General features: G+C 39.6%; 1 protein-coding gene across 2 annotated transcripts in view; it reads right to left on the bottom strand.

Annotated features, from left to right (window-relative positions):
* lpar1 (lysophosphatidic acid receptor 1) overlaps positions 1 to 20126 on the bottom strand; it is a 38801-nt gene that overhangs the window by 13130 nt on the left and 5545 nt on the right. For both annotated transcript variants that reach the window (XM_069162219.1, XM_069162209.1), the window contains one exon: positions 4928 to 5683. In XM_069162219.1, coding sequence (XP_069018320.1) covers positions 4928 to 5666 — 739 coding nt within the window. In that variant the 5' untranslated portion in view covers positions 5667 to 5683. The remainder of the gene's footprint in view (positions 1 to 4927; positions 5684 to 20126) is intronic.

Raw genomic sequence — 20126 nt, 5'->3', positions numbered from 1 at the left:
GACCATTTAGGTGTTGTTCCACATTAATAATGGTACTTTCTGTGGACTTTAAAACTGTAAGCTTTTTTAATTGTTAATGCAGGTTTACAAATCCAGGCCAATTCAAAAAAAAGCTGACAGAATAAGTACAATATATTGTCTGCGCACACTCTGGAAGCATTTTACTATATTGTAGATGCTTAAGTAAAGTTTGCCAGAAAGTAACAACTGATAAGACAGGACTCACACTGACAGATGCTGCCACTGAGTGATTAGAAAAGCTGCACTGTGCCCACTAATTTCTTGCATTAAGCTCTTTACACACATCCACACACACTCAAACAGGTGATGCTGTGAGCTGCATACCAGGCGTGTTTCCACGCTGACAGCGGATTGGAGCGTTTGGCCTGTGAGTAACTCTGATTGGTTCTGCTCTCAATGAGCCAATAAAACACACTTGCATGAATAAATGTGTGTGTGCATGTGTGTGTGTGTGTGGGGGGGGGGGGGGTAACATTTGTGAGTATCTTGGATATGTAGATAATACAATTGGTGAGTCCTTGGGGTGAACACTGGTTGGTTATGCAGTGTGATTCTATTGATAGTGATATGGCATCTGCTTGCATGTGTTTGGGGATGGTATGGCTTGGCGCTCCACACTGTCTTGAAAATGTGACTTCATACAACACCATGAGCTTTGAGATAATCAAATCATTCACAGAAGACCCCAATGTGAGCCAACACCTGACGCACAGACCACACACACAATGAACAAGGGTCACGGTTCATTGAAGAGTCATGAAGAGAATCTCTGTTCAGGTCACACACACGTCTTTCTCAGTGAATAGCCCAAGAAGCCAAAGGTCTGCAAAACTGTCTAAGGCCCGTTGGTTTGTTGTTGTTGTTGTTGTTGTTGTTGTTTTAAAGAGTGCCTAAATTTAGATTCAAGCTGAAGTTCAAGGTCACAGCTTTTAGTAGTGCTCTAAACTAGCTACAAAATAATCTGAATACAAGTCAGGAACAGTTGTACCTCAAATGTGGAAGTTCTAATCTGACCTTCTTTCTAATGCTGCTGTTTTACTAAGTTTGTTTTATGTTGCACTAAATTATGAGGCCCCAGCAAAGTGAGAAGCCCAGTCTCACGCCAAAATGTGTACTAACCATGGTGTTAGTTTCACAGCACTGCCAATGTTTGAGACGAGGTTGTTGATAGAGGAGGTGGTTTATCAGTTCATCCAGGAGAGCAGTGCTCAAGTCAATCAACAAGGATTTATTTTAAGTTATGTGAATAAGTAGACTTGCGTAACATACATTATGTTATGCAGGTAAGTAATATAATCATTTAAACACAAGCCATGATCCTTTCCCAAACCTAACCACGCGGCTTTGGTGAATAATCGTAAAGCACCTCATGTAAATATCTGAGACACCAGCAGGTTTGTTGGACGATCACACGACAGACACAGATCAACAGAAAAGAACATGCCCCGAAAACCCGTACACATCTCACAATTTGTGAGCCGTTACTATCGTTCTGTATTTTGAGACAGTATTAATGTTTGGATGCTTAAAAAATAAATTCAGTACAGGCGACCAATCTATCAGACGGCTTCCTGACATTAAACGTATTTGCTAAACTAATGAGTTAATGCTCATCTTTGAAGTCTTCTATAGCAAAACTGGAACAAAGTGGTTTATAGCATTAATATTCACCAATATGTGGCCTGTGCAAGTGTGTACATTTATGATGGAAAACACACTTCATCTGCAATTTAACTAATATGACAATAATAATGACGTATTTTTGTTTTTTTTGGTGAACTTTTCTTTTAAAGGTTCCTTGTGTCATTTTGTTGTGAAAACAAGGTTTGTGTTCAGTGTCAATCATCAAAACACAATCTTATCTCCGAGCTCAACAAACATGTCACATGCTCTTCTTTCCTCTTAAAACATTTGTAAAACTGTTTTTTTTTTTAAACATTTGTAAAACTGCAATGTTTACGTCTATGCGTATGTCTTCCTCTTCCCTGCCTTTGCTGGCACATTGTTGCTTTTTTGGGCACATTACTGACACCTGTAAAAGCTTGTGTACATGTGCACAACAACATACAAACAGGAACCCTTTATTTTTAAAACTTTGCTCTACAGCGCTACTACAGGTAAAAAAAAAAAAAAAAAAAAAAAAATGGTGTACCAACACAGGAAAACTGTGTTTCAGCTCTGTATGGGGCCTTTCCTCAATTATCTTTAGTAATAAAAAAGCAGACGCCAGATTCTGGTTTTGTTTTCCCATCAACCATACATTTCAAGTACATTACAATTTAATGGAGCCAATCTCGTGTCCCACTGAGTCTCTGCTTGTGTACGTATATCTGCCAGTGTTTATGCACATGTGCAAATGTGGGAAGAGGAAATCAGCCATCTCTGATTCACAGTGCCCTGAGAGAGACAAGTGAAGAGGACCGCAGGCAGCCGGGGAGCAATTAGCATCATCTGGTCAGAAGCTGGGAGAAATTGGAGAGGGAATTGTTGTGGGGTTTAATTTTTGGTCAAACAGTGCATGCTGAACTCATTTGAGCTGTTCCCTAGGAAGCAAATTATAAAAACGAAAAAAATCTCACGGTAATGTTACGTTACTATAGAATAAATAACTTGTGCCATTTTTTAGTTTTTCTTCAACTTGGGTATTCAAAAACAGGCCATGCGGGGTTTTTTTTTAAAATAAAAATGCAGAAAAGTGTCCAAGTGATGTGAATAAACATTTGAATATCAAGTTGAAAAAGGCAAGCAATAGGAGGGAGGGACCTCGGGAGGAACATAGTATTCAATATCCTCCTTAGTGCTTCAAAATGACCTCACTCAGAGACAGCTGGGGATTCCAGACAGAGCCAAAACACATTACACCCTCTCCCAGTACTTTCCCAGAACCACTTTAGCTTCAGAAAATGAACAAATGTGATTTGTTTTTAACAATATTGTTCTCAATATTTATCTGATATTAAAGTTTGAAGATTATATATTCATTTTGCCAAGTCAGAAAATAATCATATCAAAATGTTTTCACTGTTTTTCCTGAATGCTACACATTTAATGTTGGACTGAAACTAAAAAACAGTTACCATCTTTATTCTTTCAGTCTATAAATGTTGAACTTTCCTTTGATTTTTTTTCCAGCACTTTCAGTATGTTGCAGAGTTGTTTTTGTTTACATAAAACAAACATAATTCTGAGATCAATTTTTAGACATAGTAAATCTTTTGTAAATTGTTGTACAAGTTTGTACTGTCACATCATCGACCCAAAGTCATGCTGGCCTGTTTTTAAAAAGCTCGTGAGATGATGTGTCTTGTTATGTTTCTGAGAAAGCCTCTGCTATTTTCAGATAAATTCTCTTATCAGCACTTTTGTTTGCATGTATTTAGGGGAGTATTTTCAGTTTAGCAGCAACTATTACTGGATGACTCAGACTTTTATCTGTTGTAGTTTATGGAACTGTGACAACAAAAAGGCAGAAGCAGCTGGAATGACAGGAAGGCTTCCACATTTCATTCAACCATAATATGATTGAAAAAAAGACTGTGAAAGGGATATATGTGTCGTCAGTGCTGGTTATAGACTGTATCTCTACACAATCAAAATGTGGTTCTACAGGTTTACAAGGTATTATACACCTGAGTATGTGCTTGAATGTTCCTTTCTTTAATTTGGTTGATGTAATAATTAGGGATGGGTATTTCAAGCAAAACTGTTATTCGAAATTCCCTCTGAACTATTTGATTTTTTTTCACCTGCATCTGACAGCCATCAATAAACTTGACTTGCCTTCCTCTCAAGGTTAAAGAAGAAGGTAAACAAAAGCATCTCTAAGCAGCAGAAAATGTCTTTTCTTCACTTGTACACATCCTGAAGGTTGCTGAGCACTTTCTGCTGTCCACTGCTTTGAATTAAGTGTGGAGTAAAGACAACAAAGGCAACAGGATGAGATAACACAGCACATAGGAGACAAATCACATGGAATCCTTTGGTATGTTTTGTCTAGGACCAACACATTCTGCTTCCAGGCACGAATAAGCACTTTTCCCATAATTCACGGTCCAACTCACTTCAACACACGACCACTACTGTGCTACAGTCACTTAATGTAAAAAAACCACCAACAACAAAAAAAAAAACCTTTGTTCATTACATACTGAAGAGGCCTGCAGACCTGCAAAGTAGGGCATATGTCTCTACTGAAAGCGCCGACAAAGCTGCCAGACTACACACACTGCTCAACTTATGGATAAAACAGGCCTCATCAGAAGAAAGTCACTACAATGTATCAACAGGTACAAAAACAACTGGCGCACTTGGGAGTGCATTACTGCAGTAATAAATCGTAACCCACACATCTGTTAATGTAACTGATAATCTTGATTTTTTTTTTTTTTTTTTTTTTTTAATCAGAGGCAGCTGTGTATGGGCTGAAAATATTTCACAATTCTTGACAAGACTACAGGACATGACTGGGCTCACAGAAACCCTTCATCAGAGCTGGAAATGATATGAGAAACTATAAATAATTTTTCCTGATTATCACTTCATGTTCTGCAGATTTCTGATAACATGAGGACAATAAGACAGCAAGCTGCTAATGATGTAGCCACGCGCAGAGATCACATCTAATATTTTAAAACATAACTGAAATGCAATGATTTTTATTAGAAAGATCCTGGCTGAGATGATGTACTGTCCTGTGTACTGGATGAGGCTTACTGTTGTGCTGGGCAGACACTGTGCTTGGACTGAAAGCAACAGCCTCACAGATAGACCCATCAACAGATTCATTGTTCTGCTGCTGATGATGACTTCAGAAGCTGCACTCAGTGCTCCAAGGATGGATAAATACACAGATAGTGGATAGACATACAGACAGATAAACAAGATATAAATGAGAGATTATTCTTACCCAACACAATCACCACGGTCTTTAGCAGAGACATCATGGTATCACGGTTGCGTCGCGGTCCGGAGCTGTGCCGCGACATCCTCATGGTCCTCTGCCGAACATACACAAAGATGTGGGCGTACAGTGTCACCATGACAACAAAAGTCACCAGGTTAAATACTGCCCAGAAGACCAGGTAGGAGTTGCTGTAAAGTGGCGCCATGTTGGAGCAAGATTTAATGCTACAGATGCAGTTCCAGCCTACGCTGGGGATGGCCCCCATGACTATGGACATGGTCCAGATGATCACAATCACCACCACCACACGCCGGTTGCTCATACGTGTGTGCAGCTGCATGCGAAACACAGTGATGTGGCGCTCTATGGCGATGGCGAGCAGGTTGGCCACGGACGCCGTCAGGCTGGTGTCAATCAAGCCTTGACGCAGCAGCCACGTGGAAACAGTCAGACGCCTGGTGTTTGGTCCCGTGTTGAACATCAAGTAGAAGTAGGCCAACCCGGCGAAGAAGTCAGCAGCTGCCAGGTTGGCCATCAGGTAGTAGATGGGGAAGTGGAATCTCCTGTTGACGTAGATGGCGATCATCACCAGGAGGTTGGCGAGCATGATGAAGATGCACACGGTGATGCCTAGGCCCATCACCAGTCTGCTGACGGTGTTCCAGTCAGTAGCAAGGTACTTGCCACTGCGATTGTAGAAGAAGGCGATGGTCTCATTGTAGTAGCACTGTTCCTCATCCATGGTGGTAGTGGTGCTTACTGAAAGGAGAAAAGATAAAACTCTTTCAGAAGCTTCTTAACATTCTGGATTCTGAAATGTTGTTATTCACCTCAAAACAATTCAAAACAGATTAAAAAATAACAAATACTTGGCTATCTACGTGGCAAATGAACTGTCCTGTATAAAACACACTTGTGATAGTATACAAACTACATTAAAATGAGCAATGAAAAAAAGCCTTTCGCCAAAACTCTAGATGGGTAAGTCATCCAAAGCAGTTGGCAAATTCATTCCTTCTTATCAGTGTTCTCGTGGTCTTTCTGAAAATAATGACATGATTTGTTAGATATTAGGTCTCAGAGAGAGGCATGTTTGGGGGGGTGCATGGTTTGATTGACATGCCTCAGGTGCAGTCAGGTTTCTGGTATAGGTGGGCGGGGCGTAGTGTCCTCAGGTTCTCCCCTCACTCTTCCCCAGCTTGTCCAAAAATGGTCACTTATGGCTTCAAAAAAACAAGGTGGCGACAGACAAAATGCTAAACTCGAGGCTTCAAAATACCAGTTTACAAACCAATGGATGACATCACAGTGGTTTGCTGCTTGAGTCACACTTGAGCTTGTCTTGTAACTTTATTGATATCAGAAAGACAATCTACAGTGCGAGTAAAATCATGTTTCTGTGTAAGAATGTAAGCGTCTGGACCTACATATTAATCATTCTAAAATTACCTGCAAAACAATTTTGTAAATTGAAGCAATACAACTATTGCAATGATGCCACTTCTCAGAGATCGTCGATAGAAATCACTACTATCATCAAACACTTTACTTTAACTACCATTTCTTGTTAAAATAGCATTTTCTATTATCCATATACAGGGATTGACCCAAACAAAATCAGTCTTTACTGAATAGAATGGCCTTTGTGTTTTTTCTGAGCCCTTTTTATCCTTTGGTCAAGAATGAGTTAATATGTTTTTCAGGAAAATGCTTATATTCCTCTTTCATAACTTTCAATACAAAGCAGCGCTTTAGGAAACATGTGTATTTAAGCCGGTTCCTGAAACATGGAAAAACTCAAATCCCCCTTGGATTTAGACTCAACTTGATCTGTAGTCATTTGTGTGCATGTGTGTTTCTCATATGGGAAGCAGCCATCATTTAGACCGGAACAGCAGCTTTATAAGAGCAAAAGGTCTAAAAAGGATTGTTCAAAACAGAACTTGTGCTGTCTACAAGTCAGAGTTTGCAGCAAAACTAAACAAGGGTTGCGTGTGTTTTTGTGCCTCCATGTTTGCCAACTATGTGTGAGCAGCTGTGTATGTGTGTGTGTGTGTGTTGTATTGTGTTGTGTTGTGTTGTGTTGTGTTGTGTGAATGAACCGCATGTGATATGAAACTAAAAACATGTTTTTTTTTTTCCATCTGGTCAAGGTTTACGAGTGTTTATGATAAAAAAAAAAAAATGCATCTGAGGAAACTAAGCACAGCAGCAACACATCAACATCAACATCAGCTCAAACACACACACACACACACACACACACACAGTCACATGCGCACACACACACACAAAACAATGCTCACAGGAACATGTGTTTGTATGTGTGTGTTTGTGTGTGTGTAATAAGCTCCAGTCCCACACAGATGCTGGCAAGTCTCTCTCATACACCATAGACCGGAAACAGGACCTCAGGGCTAAAGTGTAGAGAGAGAGAGAATGTGAGAGTGTGAGTGTGTGTGTGTGTGTGTGTGTGTGTGTGTGTGTGTGTGTGTGTGTGTGTGTGTGTGTGTGTGTGTGTGTGTGTGTGGTGCGCGTCTGAGTGTGTGCGTGTGTGGTGCGCGTCTGATTGCAATAGAGACAAAGACAAAGGGGGAAGGAACTAGTGAAACAAGCGGGGACGAGCAATGAAAGTATTTAAAGCTTTGGGTCGAAGGCCAATGTTCTCTCTGTTCTTCTCTCTTTTCTCCTCTTCTTCTGATTTACCTTCATCCACATTCTTTAAACCTTTCTGTGGTGACACAGCGAAAATCCCCACTCTGCCAAAAACTAAACTGCAAACATGAAGAAGTTTCTATTTTATTTTCCCTCCTGGACTAATTTCCAATGTTGGAAAAACTATCACAACCTTCACCTCTCAAAAATTTGCATGAAAAATAAGGGATACTCCAGGGGAATGAGATGGTATTGAAAGTTATGAAAGCTGAAGTTTGCCAAAAATATTTTTCAAGTGCTGCAGCTCAACGGAAAATGTAATATAGTGTTTTGATAGTTGTGATATACAAGACATGTGACATATTGTAGAGATATACTTTTTCAGGTAGCTATAACCACAATTTAGTTCTTAACTGATTTTTTTTTTTTTTTGTAGTGCTCCATGGTCATCTGAGCAGAAAGCAATGCTGCCCACCAAACTATACAGTACACTGGCCTTAGGAGATTGGCAGTGTGCTACATACTTTCATGCCTGATCAAAAACGGTGTGAATTCGGCATGGCAACGCACCAGTGGCTGTATAACGGAAGCCCTTATCAATTAAATAAACACTTTTCTGGACTCTGTTTATATCTCCAATTTCCTGAGACCAGCCTTATTTGCTTGGAGAGGCAGTAAAATGTTTTTTCATCCATTGATAAAGCAATCATATATTTTGTTAGTCGTATTGAATTATTGCCAATGCTGGACCGTTCCAGCACCCGATGACTGTCTGTTATCAGACTATTAAATAGACAGGTATTATCACATATCTCTCCCAAATATATATAGTACTAAGGGACAAATTAACTTACTAGCAGGTAGACGGTTACAGTAAGTGTGACCTCCAGAGGCTGTTGTAAATATGACAGGAGTAAAGGAAGACGTCCTTGACAAGTCTGCATATGGAACAGGTTGAGGGTGGTTGGATGGCTCAAACACAGACTGTCACTCAAGAGACTGCTGTTTGTTTCCCATTCATGTCCCACAAAACAACAAAAGCCAACGTTACCTTATTTTAAGTAATGTACACAAGCTAACAAACGTAAAATTGTTACGTTGTAGCTTAAGTGCTTTTGGTGCCAAAGACAAACCAAACTGTGACCACATCACAACATTAACCTTTTCTTAATGTAACTGAGAATGAATGTCCGGTGTACCTGTCGCCAGTTACTCTCCGACGATTGTATATGTCGTTGATAATGCCTTCCTCAACCAACCAGTAGGTTTAGGCCTCTACTAGTCCATACATTTGGGACAGATGTGTGATGATAACTGCCTGTTTAATAGTCTGACAACAGTCAAACCAGGTGGCTCCAGATAAGTTGGAGGTATGTTTAATTCCTGTATGTTTGTATTTTGTATATTAATAACCAAGTTTTCGAAAATGTTTAAGACCAGGAGAAACAGTGTGTCATTTAAACAAAAGGGCCATGGTTATTGTAATATATCTTTAAACAACGATCAAGTGCCCATATGTGCATTGAAAAAGTTGATGTTTGCTGTTAATACACAGGTCATTCAACGATTCCTTTCTAATGCACTTTCAGTAGGAGTTGGAAACAAAATCCATTATTGTCCTGGACAAAAAATGCATTCCAAAGTTTATCTGAAAAGATAAAAGGGGAATTCAGTACCAGAAATACAAACTTTAGACATTTGTCAAACTCTGACTCCGGAAGACTTACAGTATTTTAACTTCAGATAAAACTTGGAATATATTTTTGCATGGACAAAAGGAGGGTGAATCTTTTCTTTGCCAATATGAGCAAGCAAAACAATTTAAACCAGCTAAAAATGTTTTAAAATACACATGAACATGTGAGTGCTGTTTTAACCCAATAAACTATATTTTCGGGATAATTTCAGTACCTTCACTTTTAAACTTATATCTTGGTCATTACTGGGGATTAACCATTCATGCTATATCTTGTTTTTTGTTTGTTTGTTTTTTCAGAACATTATAGGCTATCCAAATATTTCATTATTTGATTTGATAAGACTTAGAGATGTTTTATATTAGCTTGCATAAAGTGTATCATGACAAGATATGAAAATGGTTCTGGGTACAAACTGCTACATTCAGGGTGATGCACAGGAAACCTCAATTTCCTGCTTTTTTTTTTTTTAATGGGTTTGTTCTTTTATGCTCTTCCGCTTTGGTATCTGGGGTGACAATCTAATTACTTTAGGAAAGACTTTATCAAACCTGCATGTCATTTTGAGGTTTTTAAGTGTTGATTATATCGAGATTAAGTAATGACTCAGCCATTAGGAAAAGCAAGTAGCGCAAGGAGCAGCTGAAAGACAGCAGCATCACTAATGCAGGATAAATACATAGCGACACAGCCTCTATGACAACTACCACGGCAAATGATAGCCCATCTATTGCGCTTGTCATCTGCGGTTTCTGGCCATTAAACGTCTGGAGGGAGCAGTCAGCGGGGCATTAGATGCCTGAGGCAAGTCGTCAGTAGTAGAAAGTGGAGGAAGTGTCAATGGCCTCTCAGTGCACATTCCCAACACTTTCATCAGAGCCTTGGAGCCGCGGAGGGAGATCCTGTCATTGTGTGAGTGTATGTGTGCAACAGCCAGTGGCTGGGTCTTATAAAAGAGGAAGATTGAGCAAGAAAGAGGGGAATTTAGCTTTCTGTGTTCCTGCACCAGGGTATCACACACACACACAATAAAAGAGAAAGTTTGAATGACATATTTTTTGAAGAACTTTAGTGCGTGTAAGAGCGAAATGGAACCGTTGGAAAGTGTGTGTGTGTGTGTGTGTGTACAATGCATTGAACACCGGGTGTTAAAGATAGAGAACAAAATGCTCACTGTGCGTGTCAACACACTCTCTTCATGCTTGTTAGCAACGTGTGATAAAGTCTGGCTGTGTGGCAAGAGAGTGAAAGTGTGTTTTGTGTGTGTGTGTAAGTGTCTAACAGAATATGAAAGGACCACCCTGGAATCCACACAAGTGAGGTCATCACTCAAGCATCAGCAGCAAGACTGCATCTGTGTATTCATAACATACGCCTAACTGACACACAGACTGATCATCTCACTCTCTCTCTGACTGTTCACTGTTACGTTCAGACACACTTCATTAATTTACAAAGGAATAGACAACAAATAAATAAATACTATTAATACTAATAACTATTAAATAAACATAAAATGACACACCCTCGTAGCTTGAGATATTTTATCTACGAGTAGTCGAAAGCTGCTAAAACTCCACCACAACACCAGCAGTCAAAGCCCCACTTTACTGCCCGACACTGTGAAGTTCATCACACCCGACAATGCGTCCAGAAAACAATAGACCTCGAAGATGGGGTGACGAAAAGACCACTGAGTCAATGATGTTCAAATGTTTATGGGAGTTTTATGGAATTCTTCTGAATGTACGATGTGGCATTTTGAAATGTGTGGAAATTTGACATCTTGGTAGAGTTCCCAAAATTGAATGGTTTCATGCCATCCTGTAAAAAAAATTGTATGGCATTGTGGTCTGGTGTTTGGATATCTTGCTTAAAGCCCAGCAAATTTTGAACTTGATCCAAGTGGCAACCTGTCCCAACTGCACCAATTGGTTTGTGAACGTTTGTTATAAAGTCTGGCATTTCAGCCATCGTCATCTTGTTTTTTTGGAGCCGGAATGACAAAATTTGGTCGAGCTGGGGAGGAGTGAGGGGTGGATCTGACTGCAAACACTATAGGCACTATTCCTCCTCACCCCACCACCTATTCTGGCAACCTGACTGCATACCAGGCATGTCAATCAAACCAAACATGCCTCCAAATATAGAGTACATCTCTTTGCAACCTATCAGTTATACAATTATGAAGCACCAGAACACTAATCAGAAGGAGTGAATTTAGCTAAAAACACCATAATGACTAGTGGAATTTTTTTTTATTAACCTTGTATTTCATGAGAAAAGATTACGCTTTTTGAATGGTGGTTTATTGAAGCTAAACCCTTTTTGGACCCAGCCCCTAGTGGCTCTCAGTAGTATTGCATGATAAGGCACTTCCGCATTGGCTTCACTTTTCAGACCGGGAGATATTTTTATATGCAGTTTATGCTTGGGCCTTTGGATTTGGACAAGAACCTCCAAAGACGCTGTCCTGCCAAGAAAAATGTCAGTATCAGTTGTGTCAGCAAGTTCCCCAAAACGATATGTTTATCTAGCGGCAGTAGTAATTATGGCAGTAGAAGAGGAGGAAACAGGCATTATTATAGTGGGTGAGGGTGGATGGATGGATCAAAAAAATCATCTGACTCTCCACTAAAAGGGGCGGGACCCAGGTTTGCTTGGCATTTACTACCACCAGTCAATGTGGTTAATGACAATAGTCTTATGACCGTAATCATATGGTTATTACTGTAACCCTGATGATGAATGTCCCAGAATTTTAATGAAGAAAACATTTAATCCCAAAACAATGTTTTCTTAACTTCAATGTATTTCAGCCAAAACCACAATCCTTCTTTAAACCCTACTGAGTCATATTTGTGCTTAGACCTAATCAAACCTGAGCTGCAGCATTGTCACATCATAAAACACACCTGTAATAGTTTTGGAAGGAACCGACAATGTTGCCCTGCCCAGTCAGGGCATCAAATTACAAAATGCTTCAATATGTTATTCAAGAGGCAAAAAATATAAAATATTTGTTAAATTTGGGGAACCTGTTGCAACCTCCACATCCCCAGTACCCATCCAATTTTTAACACTTGATCAAGCAACTATGATTTGGATCCTGCCTCAATCACTACGCATCAATGTAAGATCAGCAGAGAATAATACCCTAGTACTCCAACCATCATAACAAGAGGGGATGTTTTGCATATATTATATTGACTAGATAATTTTCTTCTTTTATTTTTGACAAAAAAAATTAAAAAAAAATGTTACTTGTTGCAAAAATATATTTTAAGAGTGAAAGTACACTACATCTGAATGTCCTGTTGTCTTTCTTTTGGTCTGACACATATGACGATAAACTGAATAAGTTCAGTCAGCGCATTAGCCAACACAAATTGGCCAAACTTCATACGGTAACTAACCTCAAGTCTGCTCCTGGTCTCCCAACAATCTATCATCCAGTCCTCCACTTGCCATTGTTAATACAGTCCTGAGAGGAATTCAGCTTTAAAGGGAACACCGTTGAATGACATGTTATTCTAACACAGAATGAGTTTAGTCTGCATTAAAGAACATCTATTCATGTGTCTGACAAGCGTTTGGACACTCCCCGATCTGGGATTCTATACTGAGCCTCATCCCGCAGGGAACTTGTGGAAGAGAGGGATAATTGACAACATCCTACATAATTTTCCAGGTATTTTTTTTTTTACTCTTTTTGAACTGATAAGACAGTTCAAACCATGATCTATAAGTATTAAAGCCTGAAAATTAATTACTCTCGTCCACAAATTCATTGTCTGCTAAATGAGCTCAGAACTGTCAAACTGATATAAGGCAGCACAGGGAGTTCTCATGAAGGATATCTCTTTTTATAGTGAGAAGAATACATCTTCTGGCTTTGGAATTTAGAAAAATATGACCATATGAAGCTCGTTAAGATTTGAGTTCACACAAACATAGTTTATTATCCAAAACAATGTCCCCGACAATTCATAATAATAATAAAAAAAATGTTGAGCTTTGAAGCAATTAGTTAATTTAACAAAAAGTTCTAAAGCCTGTAAGATCGATATCTGGTGTGTCGAGTTTGATGTGAATGACAAAGGAAGTCAGAGTAGTAGAAAACCTCTCCACTGAATGATTGCAAACTATGTGACAGCTAGCCTTTAGAGTGAGACTTGTCCTACCAATGTTTATGTTCCTCCTTCCTCAGAGTAGTTCATTAACAATGATCTTCTTTTGTAATTGCTCAGGTAAACAATGTCTGAAATATTGTGTATCCATACATTTAAAAGCCAGTACGATTTCGAATGATCGATTCAGGACTAGGCCTCTCTCAGTCTGAGTCTAGGTTTGTTCCTCTCATTCCTCCCACTCTATCTAATGCTTCTCCACCTCTAAAACCAACAAGTTCTCCATCCTAAACAACAAATATATAGGTTGTTTGTTCCAACCCTCAAATACAACTGACAGAAGTGTTTCCTAAATTATCACCCCTGGTTACGGTTAGGCTCAAAAACCGCTTAGTTGAAGGTCCGAGAAAGATAATGGTTTGGGTTAAAATGGTGACTTGAACCATGTTGGGCATTATAGTTACGAATTCCTTTAAGTTATGCAACCCTCATTGTCATAGTAACAGTAAACAGGTTTTAAAAGAATCTGTCCTGACTCATGGTAGGAAATGATAAGTGAACAGTGGTCTCCTGCATCTAAATCTGATCGGGCCTCAAAAATGTCAATTTTTTTAGGCCTGTTTCTCTGTTTGATTCAATACGCTTCCATTGTCGGCGGGCAGGGCATAGTGTCCTTGACTTCCCAATCAGATGGAATCAGTTCCCTACACGCTCATCCCCAGCTCGTCATGGTCACTTCTGTCTCCAAAATAGCAAGATAGTGACGACCAAAATCTGAACTCCAGCCTTTATAAACCAATGGGTGACGTCACTGTTGGTTGCCGGTTGGTACCTATGAGCCAAGTAATATTGCAGCAAAGGTGTAGAGTTCAATTTTTAATGCGAGTTTGGTCCCTAACTTTCCACTTGGCACTGCAGTGGCAATGTGGATATCAAAAGTATGACAAGTGAAACTAAGTTCTTATAACTTTCCATGCTTCTTTTACCTCTCCCCACCTCAATTTCTGTCCACTCAACAACCAAACTCTTTTCCTTTGTACTCTTGTCTTTTCAACTCTCCTCCTTTCCCTTTAAACTCTCTCTTCTCTCGCTTGCACTCATCTTCTATCGTCTCTTTTTCTCTGCTTTCCTCTCCTGTCTCCTCCGCCTGCGCCTCCCCCTCCACTCTTTACTCTTCACACAATGTGCCCATTGTTTTCCACGCTCCCACCCCAGAAAGCAGAGAAACAGGATTTCTGCAACCCAACATACACAAAAACACTCACACACATAGACTTTCATTCTCCAACTTATTTTTTTTAACATCATGGCCGAGTGTGCACAAACCACACACAAACACCGTTACACTAGCACATACTCTCAAACAGTTGCTGCGTACAGACAGAGCTCAGGACAAGGGTTGGATTGAGGGTTGGTGTTACATTACATTGCATTTCATTTAGCTGACGCTTTTATCCAAAGCGACTTACAATAAGTGCATTTCAACCATGAGGGTACAAAACCCAGAACAACAAGAATCAAGAAAATACAATTTCTTCAAGAAAGCCAAAATACAAAGTTCTATCAGTAAGTGTCATTTTAAGTGCTACTAAAGTTCTACTGTTCAAGGTAAAGTCGGAAGAGGTGTGTTTTTAGTTTGCGGCGGAAGATGTACAGAGTTTCCACTGTCCTGGTGTTGAGTCATGTGTGACTGCAGCTGTGACTGGCTGATTCACGGCTCGTCAGAGGATGATACCCTTCCAACCACTTAAGTACTTACATCTTAGCACACAAAAACCCAAACTGTGACAAAATTTGAAAGCTAAAAGTAGAATAGAATAGAAAGCGATTAGTCTATGAAACTCCACAATAATTGGACGGAACAGAATAAAATGGAGCTTTTAGGGAAATTTGTCATGAATATTGTTGTAGAAAAGTCAAATACATAATCGCCATCAAGTAACCAGAACATGACGGTGACTATAACAAAATTGTGGACTTCAAATGATGGGAAATCACACTGCAGGTTAATCCAATAAGCAGCGTTTCATCACACCACCAGCAGAAGCACTTTTGGAGCATTTACACGTGAATGCATTCTGAAAAAATAAAGTTTCCTTCCCCAGGGAGAAGGAGTTCACTTGTTGCTGCTAAATTACATAGAGCAGGGCAGAGCGGGTTTCACAGTGGCTTCTGGTTTGTCCAAACCTACTGAAAGCAATGTGTTATTTCCAAATAACAGACAGAACCATAAATAACATATAAAAGCCATTTTAATTTGGCTATAAATTCTTCTAGGGATCATAGCTTGGGGAAAAGCCTAGTGACAAGCCATATCCAACTCATGGGTTATTATCTGTGGAGCAGCGCATAACACACCCTTTCATTTTGCATGTGTCCATCTATTAAGCTTCTTTGCTGCAAGGTCTTTCTGCTATGATCTGTTCCACATGTTTAGGTAAAGCAGGTTTTAAATGGTGGGAACAAGGAAAAACATAACCATGAAATTAATCCTTAAAAACCCTTAGAAATGTAGTTCCACTGAACGTTGTGGCATTTGTGCAGTTTTTGACAGCTAGAGACATTGATTTCATTAGTGCCTGCCAATCTTAATTATATCTTGGGAATTATTAGAACTTGGGTCCATTTCTAAACGTATGATCAGTAGAATCATGTTATAGGCATGTTTCCAGTGATAGGGGTATTGGTGAGGAGAGAATGTTGTGGCCACCCACTTCTTCTTCTTCTTTTTCTTCTTCTTCTTCTTTTTCTTCTTCTTCTTCTTTTTCTTCTTCCAGGGTCATTTCATGGTAACAAGCAGCCCACTTTATAAATGCATTAGTCTACTTTCATCTCAGTATCAGTCCACTACATGATACCATGTCGGTGTCATGTTTTGCCTCGTCTAGGCGTGAAAAGTAAGGTGCCTTAGGTTTAGCCATCAAAAACCATATGCCTAGGTTCAAGAAAAAAGTACTTGGTTGGGGTTTGGGAAAGATTTCTTTAAAAGAGATCCATATTCTCACAAACTTGAACCCTGGTCTACGGGTTAAAAGTCCTGGGTTTGACTCATTTATCCACCTCTGATCTGCCTCCGTGCATGGACTTCACTGCTTTTGTACGTCAAGTGACCGTTGTCACGACATCTTTTGTCGACCCTGCTCATACATGCGCCCCTGCTCATTCAGGTGTAAAACATACCTAGGCAAAATGTCACACTAAAATACTATCCTCTAGTGGACATGCTTTGGTGTACTACAATGCATATTAACATACGTCCATGCATACAATATGCTTGAAGTAATATTAAAGGAGAAACCTAAAACTAAGGAATTGAGAAATGTAACATGTGAAGCACCTGCTTGAAATGTGGATGTTGGATAGGAGTTTTTTTTTTTACAAAGACAGGAGAAATTGGGTGAATTTTATGTCCTTCTGACACAAAGCTACAATATGTAGCAGTTACTTTAATGCAATTTAAGTTATACAATAACTGTTTACAAGAAGTGGTTTGATGATGATAACCAAACTTCTTTAAACTGTTTAAGAATGACTGGGTCCAGATAAACAGCCTCTACCATGTGTGTCAAGACTATGTGCAGTTTATTGTTGGGTGTGGTCAGCCATCCTCTAACGAAATCACATTATTAGAGACAGATTTCACAGATTACATCATCGGAGCTCAGATGCACTGTGGGATTGCGTCAGTGTTGTCTTCAGAAATTTCAGGGTTTGACTCAAAATCGTTAAAATTCATCACTTCTCAGCTCTGGCCTGTCACTTTTCAAGATTACTAACGCTGTGCAGTAAAAAAAAAAAAAAAAAATGCTCGCTTTTGCCATATTCTGCACTGAAAGTGTATTTGAAAGCTTTATACCTCTACCAGGGAGGTTATGTATTCGATGTGGTTAGTTTGTCAACAGGATTATAGAAAATATACAGGCCAGATTCCCATGAGAATTGGTGGAAGGGTGTAATATGGGCAAAGATATAATCCATTAAATTTTTAGGCAGATCCAAATTACAAAGTGGGATCCATGAACTGTTTTATTTTTACTTCTATTAACTTTTAATTGATACTAGGTGTTTGGCCTAGCCTGGCTGGACTGACTATCACTCACAGTTTCAGTTACCTGGTAACTCAGCTCTATTATTAGCATTTGCACAGCTAGTCTGAAAGGCGCACCAAGCAGCGACCAGTGTCGGTGTTTAACCGCGTTTGTCCCTCCTTCACTGTGACAGTGATGAGCGCAACTCTCGGTGAACTCGATGACTGGAAATAAAACGCGAAACATTCTGTGCAGAATAAACACTCTGCAACTCGTTAAGCTGCTGGCATCCATTAAAAACAACCTTAAAAATACGCTGGGCTCAGAAAAAAACGCTTTGGTGGACACTGTATGTAGTTGCAGCTGTAGCAGTGTTGGCTGGTTTCGGCGCAAGCTGATTGGTTAAAATTAACCCAAGATCTATGCCCAGTAGGATGGAACGTCTGCAAACAATTCTCTATGGAGGGTGTCCAGACCCATATATTAACGCAGTGAAATTGGGTTGGGTGCTCACCAGGCTGTTTGGCCTACTAAATGCCAAAAATCCTAAAATCCAGCAGACTAAAATCTTGCTTTAACAGTTTTGGGTACCCAATGTACCATGACCTTGTGTCCTGTTCTTTCTATAGTTCCCATTGTGCCACAATTTTAGAACAATGCAGAGGGACAATATTTTTATACTCCCAGACAAGAAAACCTGGGAGTTTTTATAGCTAGGCAGTGGAATGCTCTTGAGGCACCTGACCTCTGTCCAACTGAGCCAGGTTCACTTTCTAGAGGCCAGACTGAGTGCAGGAAGAAAGTCAAGTTTTATGTATTTTGCACTTTAAAAGTACACACCAAGTGGTTTACAAAAAAGAAAAGAGCAAAAAGGAATAACAGTGATTTTAAGACTATGAAAAGCATTCCAATTTGATTGTTAAGCATTAACAAAATAAAAAGAATGTAAAATGGATTCAGCTTATTGTGCACATGATTAGTCTGCACTCAATAACCCCTATTAACAAATCAAAAATCTGTTTGCAAATTTCACAAAAATCAAAACTGAAATCTCATTCACATAAGAGTTCAGTACTTTCTAGAAACACCTTTGGCAGCCTCAAATCTCAGCAAAGTCTCTATAAGCTATGTGCATTTAGGCAGTTTCTCCCATTCACAGTGAATGGGCTGTAAACTGCCCCCTCAGTTCTCTCCACAAATGTTCTTCAGTAGGTCAAAGTAGAGGCTTTGGCAGGGGCATGCCTGAAACCATTCAAGCTTTGTCTTAGCACTATGCATCAGGTGGTTCATGCTGAAAGGTGAACCTCAGGGAGAGCACTATTTGGCTCCGTTTATTCTCACCAGACTGGAAAAAGGTATTGAATGCAAATATAAATGAGAAATGATATACATTGACATGCAAAAACATATTTCCACCTTGTCAAAAGGATTTATTTTATACTGTAGATGATTGGCAGGAAGTAAATACATTTGAAAAGTGTGAATATGTCCATTATTTAGGAACTCATCAGTAATCAGAGAATCCAGTGCCCAGCATCAGATCGTATTACAGATGAACTCTGGCAAGGGTCACTTACACCTGCTGAGACTAAAGTTGACAACAGCAATATTATCTCAGTCAGGGTCACACTTCAAATCCAAAGTGTTGAAATGCACAGCCAAACGATACCAATGTTAATATGATACTCCTTTTTCTTTTTACAGGATTGAATACTAATTTCCTCATTCTTGCAGGTTTTGGTTCCTCTTTCTATTTTTCCCCATGACTGACCTGAGACACAATTTTAACCCACATCTTCCTCACACACACAGACAGATAATTAAGACATGAAGAATGAGTTGCAGAAGGGCATGTTAGTGGCAGGACGGCATGTTAGCGGCAGGACAGGAGGGAAATGAGGAGTGAGTGCAGGATTCATGTCTCAAACCCCTGCAGTTAAGGGACACTGGATGGTTTTGTCTCCAGCTGATGCGGTCCAGTGCCTTCCAACACGAGCCTCTGATATTGCATAATTGCAACTTGTGCTCGCAACACTGGAAACATCACGGCTGGTCAGACTGCATGTGATTCATTGATGCCTGGCTCGTGGCATGTGTGACCACCGCCTAACTAAAACTTTTGGTCAGTCTGACCGATATTCTGTTACATCTCTGGGGATGCCAATGCATGCTATTATGACACTGTTGTGTCACCGATGTTTCTTTAGATTTTTCAGTACTCAGCTATAGGTAAAAAGCTAGCTGGCTGCTAGCTGTTCTTCTAGCTTATCGACGACTCTCCCACACATTCCCAAAACGTTAATGAATGCATGCAGCCTAAAAAGGGCTGGAAACAATACAGCACTAGATATACACTACTAAGGCCTCCGAGTATGCCATATTCAATCAGAATTTGTCTTTGAATAGAAAATAACCACAATGAAAAAATTAATGACACTAAAATAAAAATGTCTACTACCCTAAAGTGAATTCTTTGTGTGTCACTAGTTGAGTGTCAGTAGAGCTATAGTCACTGCCTTGCGGTTGTATGGCTCCACCAACCAGTCAAGTTGCAGTTTACTTTCATGTCTGTCCATGCTCATAACATATGTGTGGAAGACTTTGAGGAGATTTTGCCAACAAAGCTGATTCTAATAGAACACAAAGTTGTAGACAATGTTTCAAAAGTGGATGTTAAGAAGCTTCAAATTCT

This window comes from Embiotoca jacksoni, unplaced genomic scaffold, assembly GCF_022577435.1.
Source record: "Embiotoca jacksoni isolate LCO1_2020_lvr unplaced genomic scaffold, fEmbJac1.0.p SCAF_10, whole genome shotgun sequence".
NCBI lineage: Eukaryota > Metazoa > Chordata > Actinopteri > Embiotocidae > Embiotoca > Embiotoca jacksoni.
The sequence above is the reverse complement of the archived record's forward strand: the minus strand, read 5'-3'. Positions and strand labels throughout refer to the sequence as shown.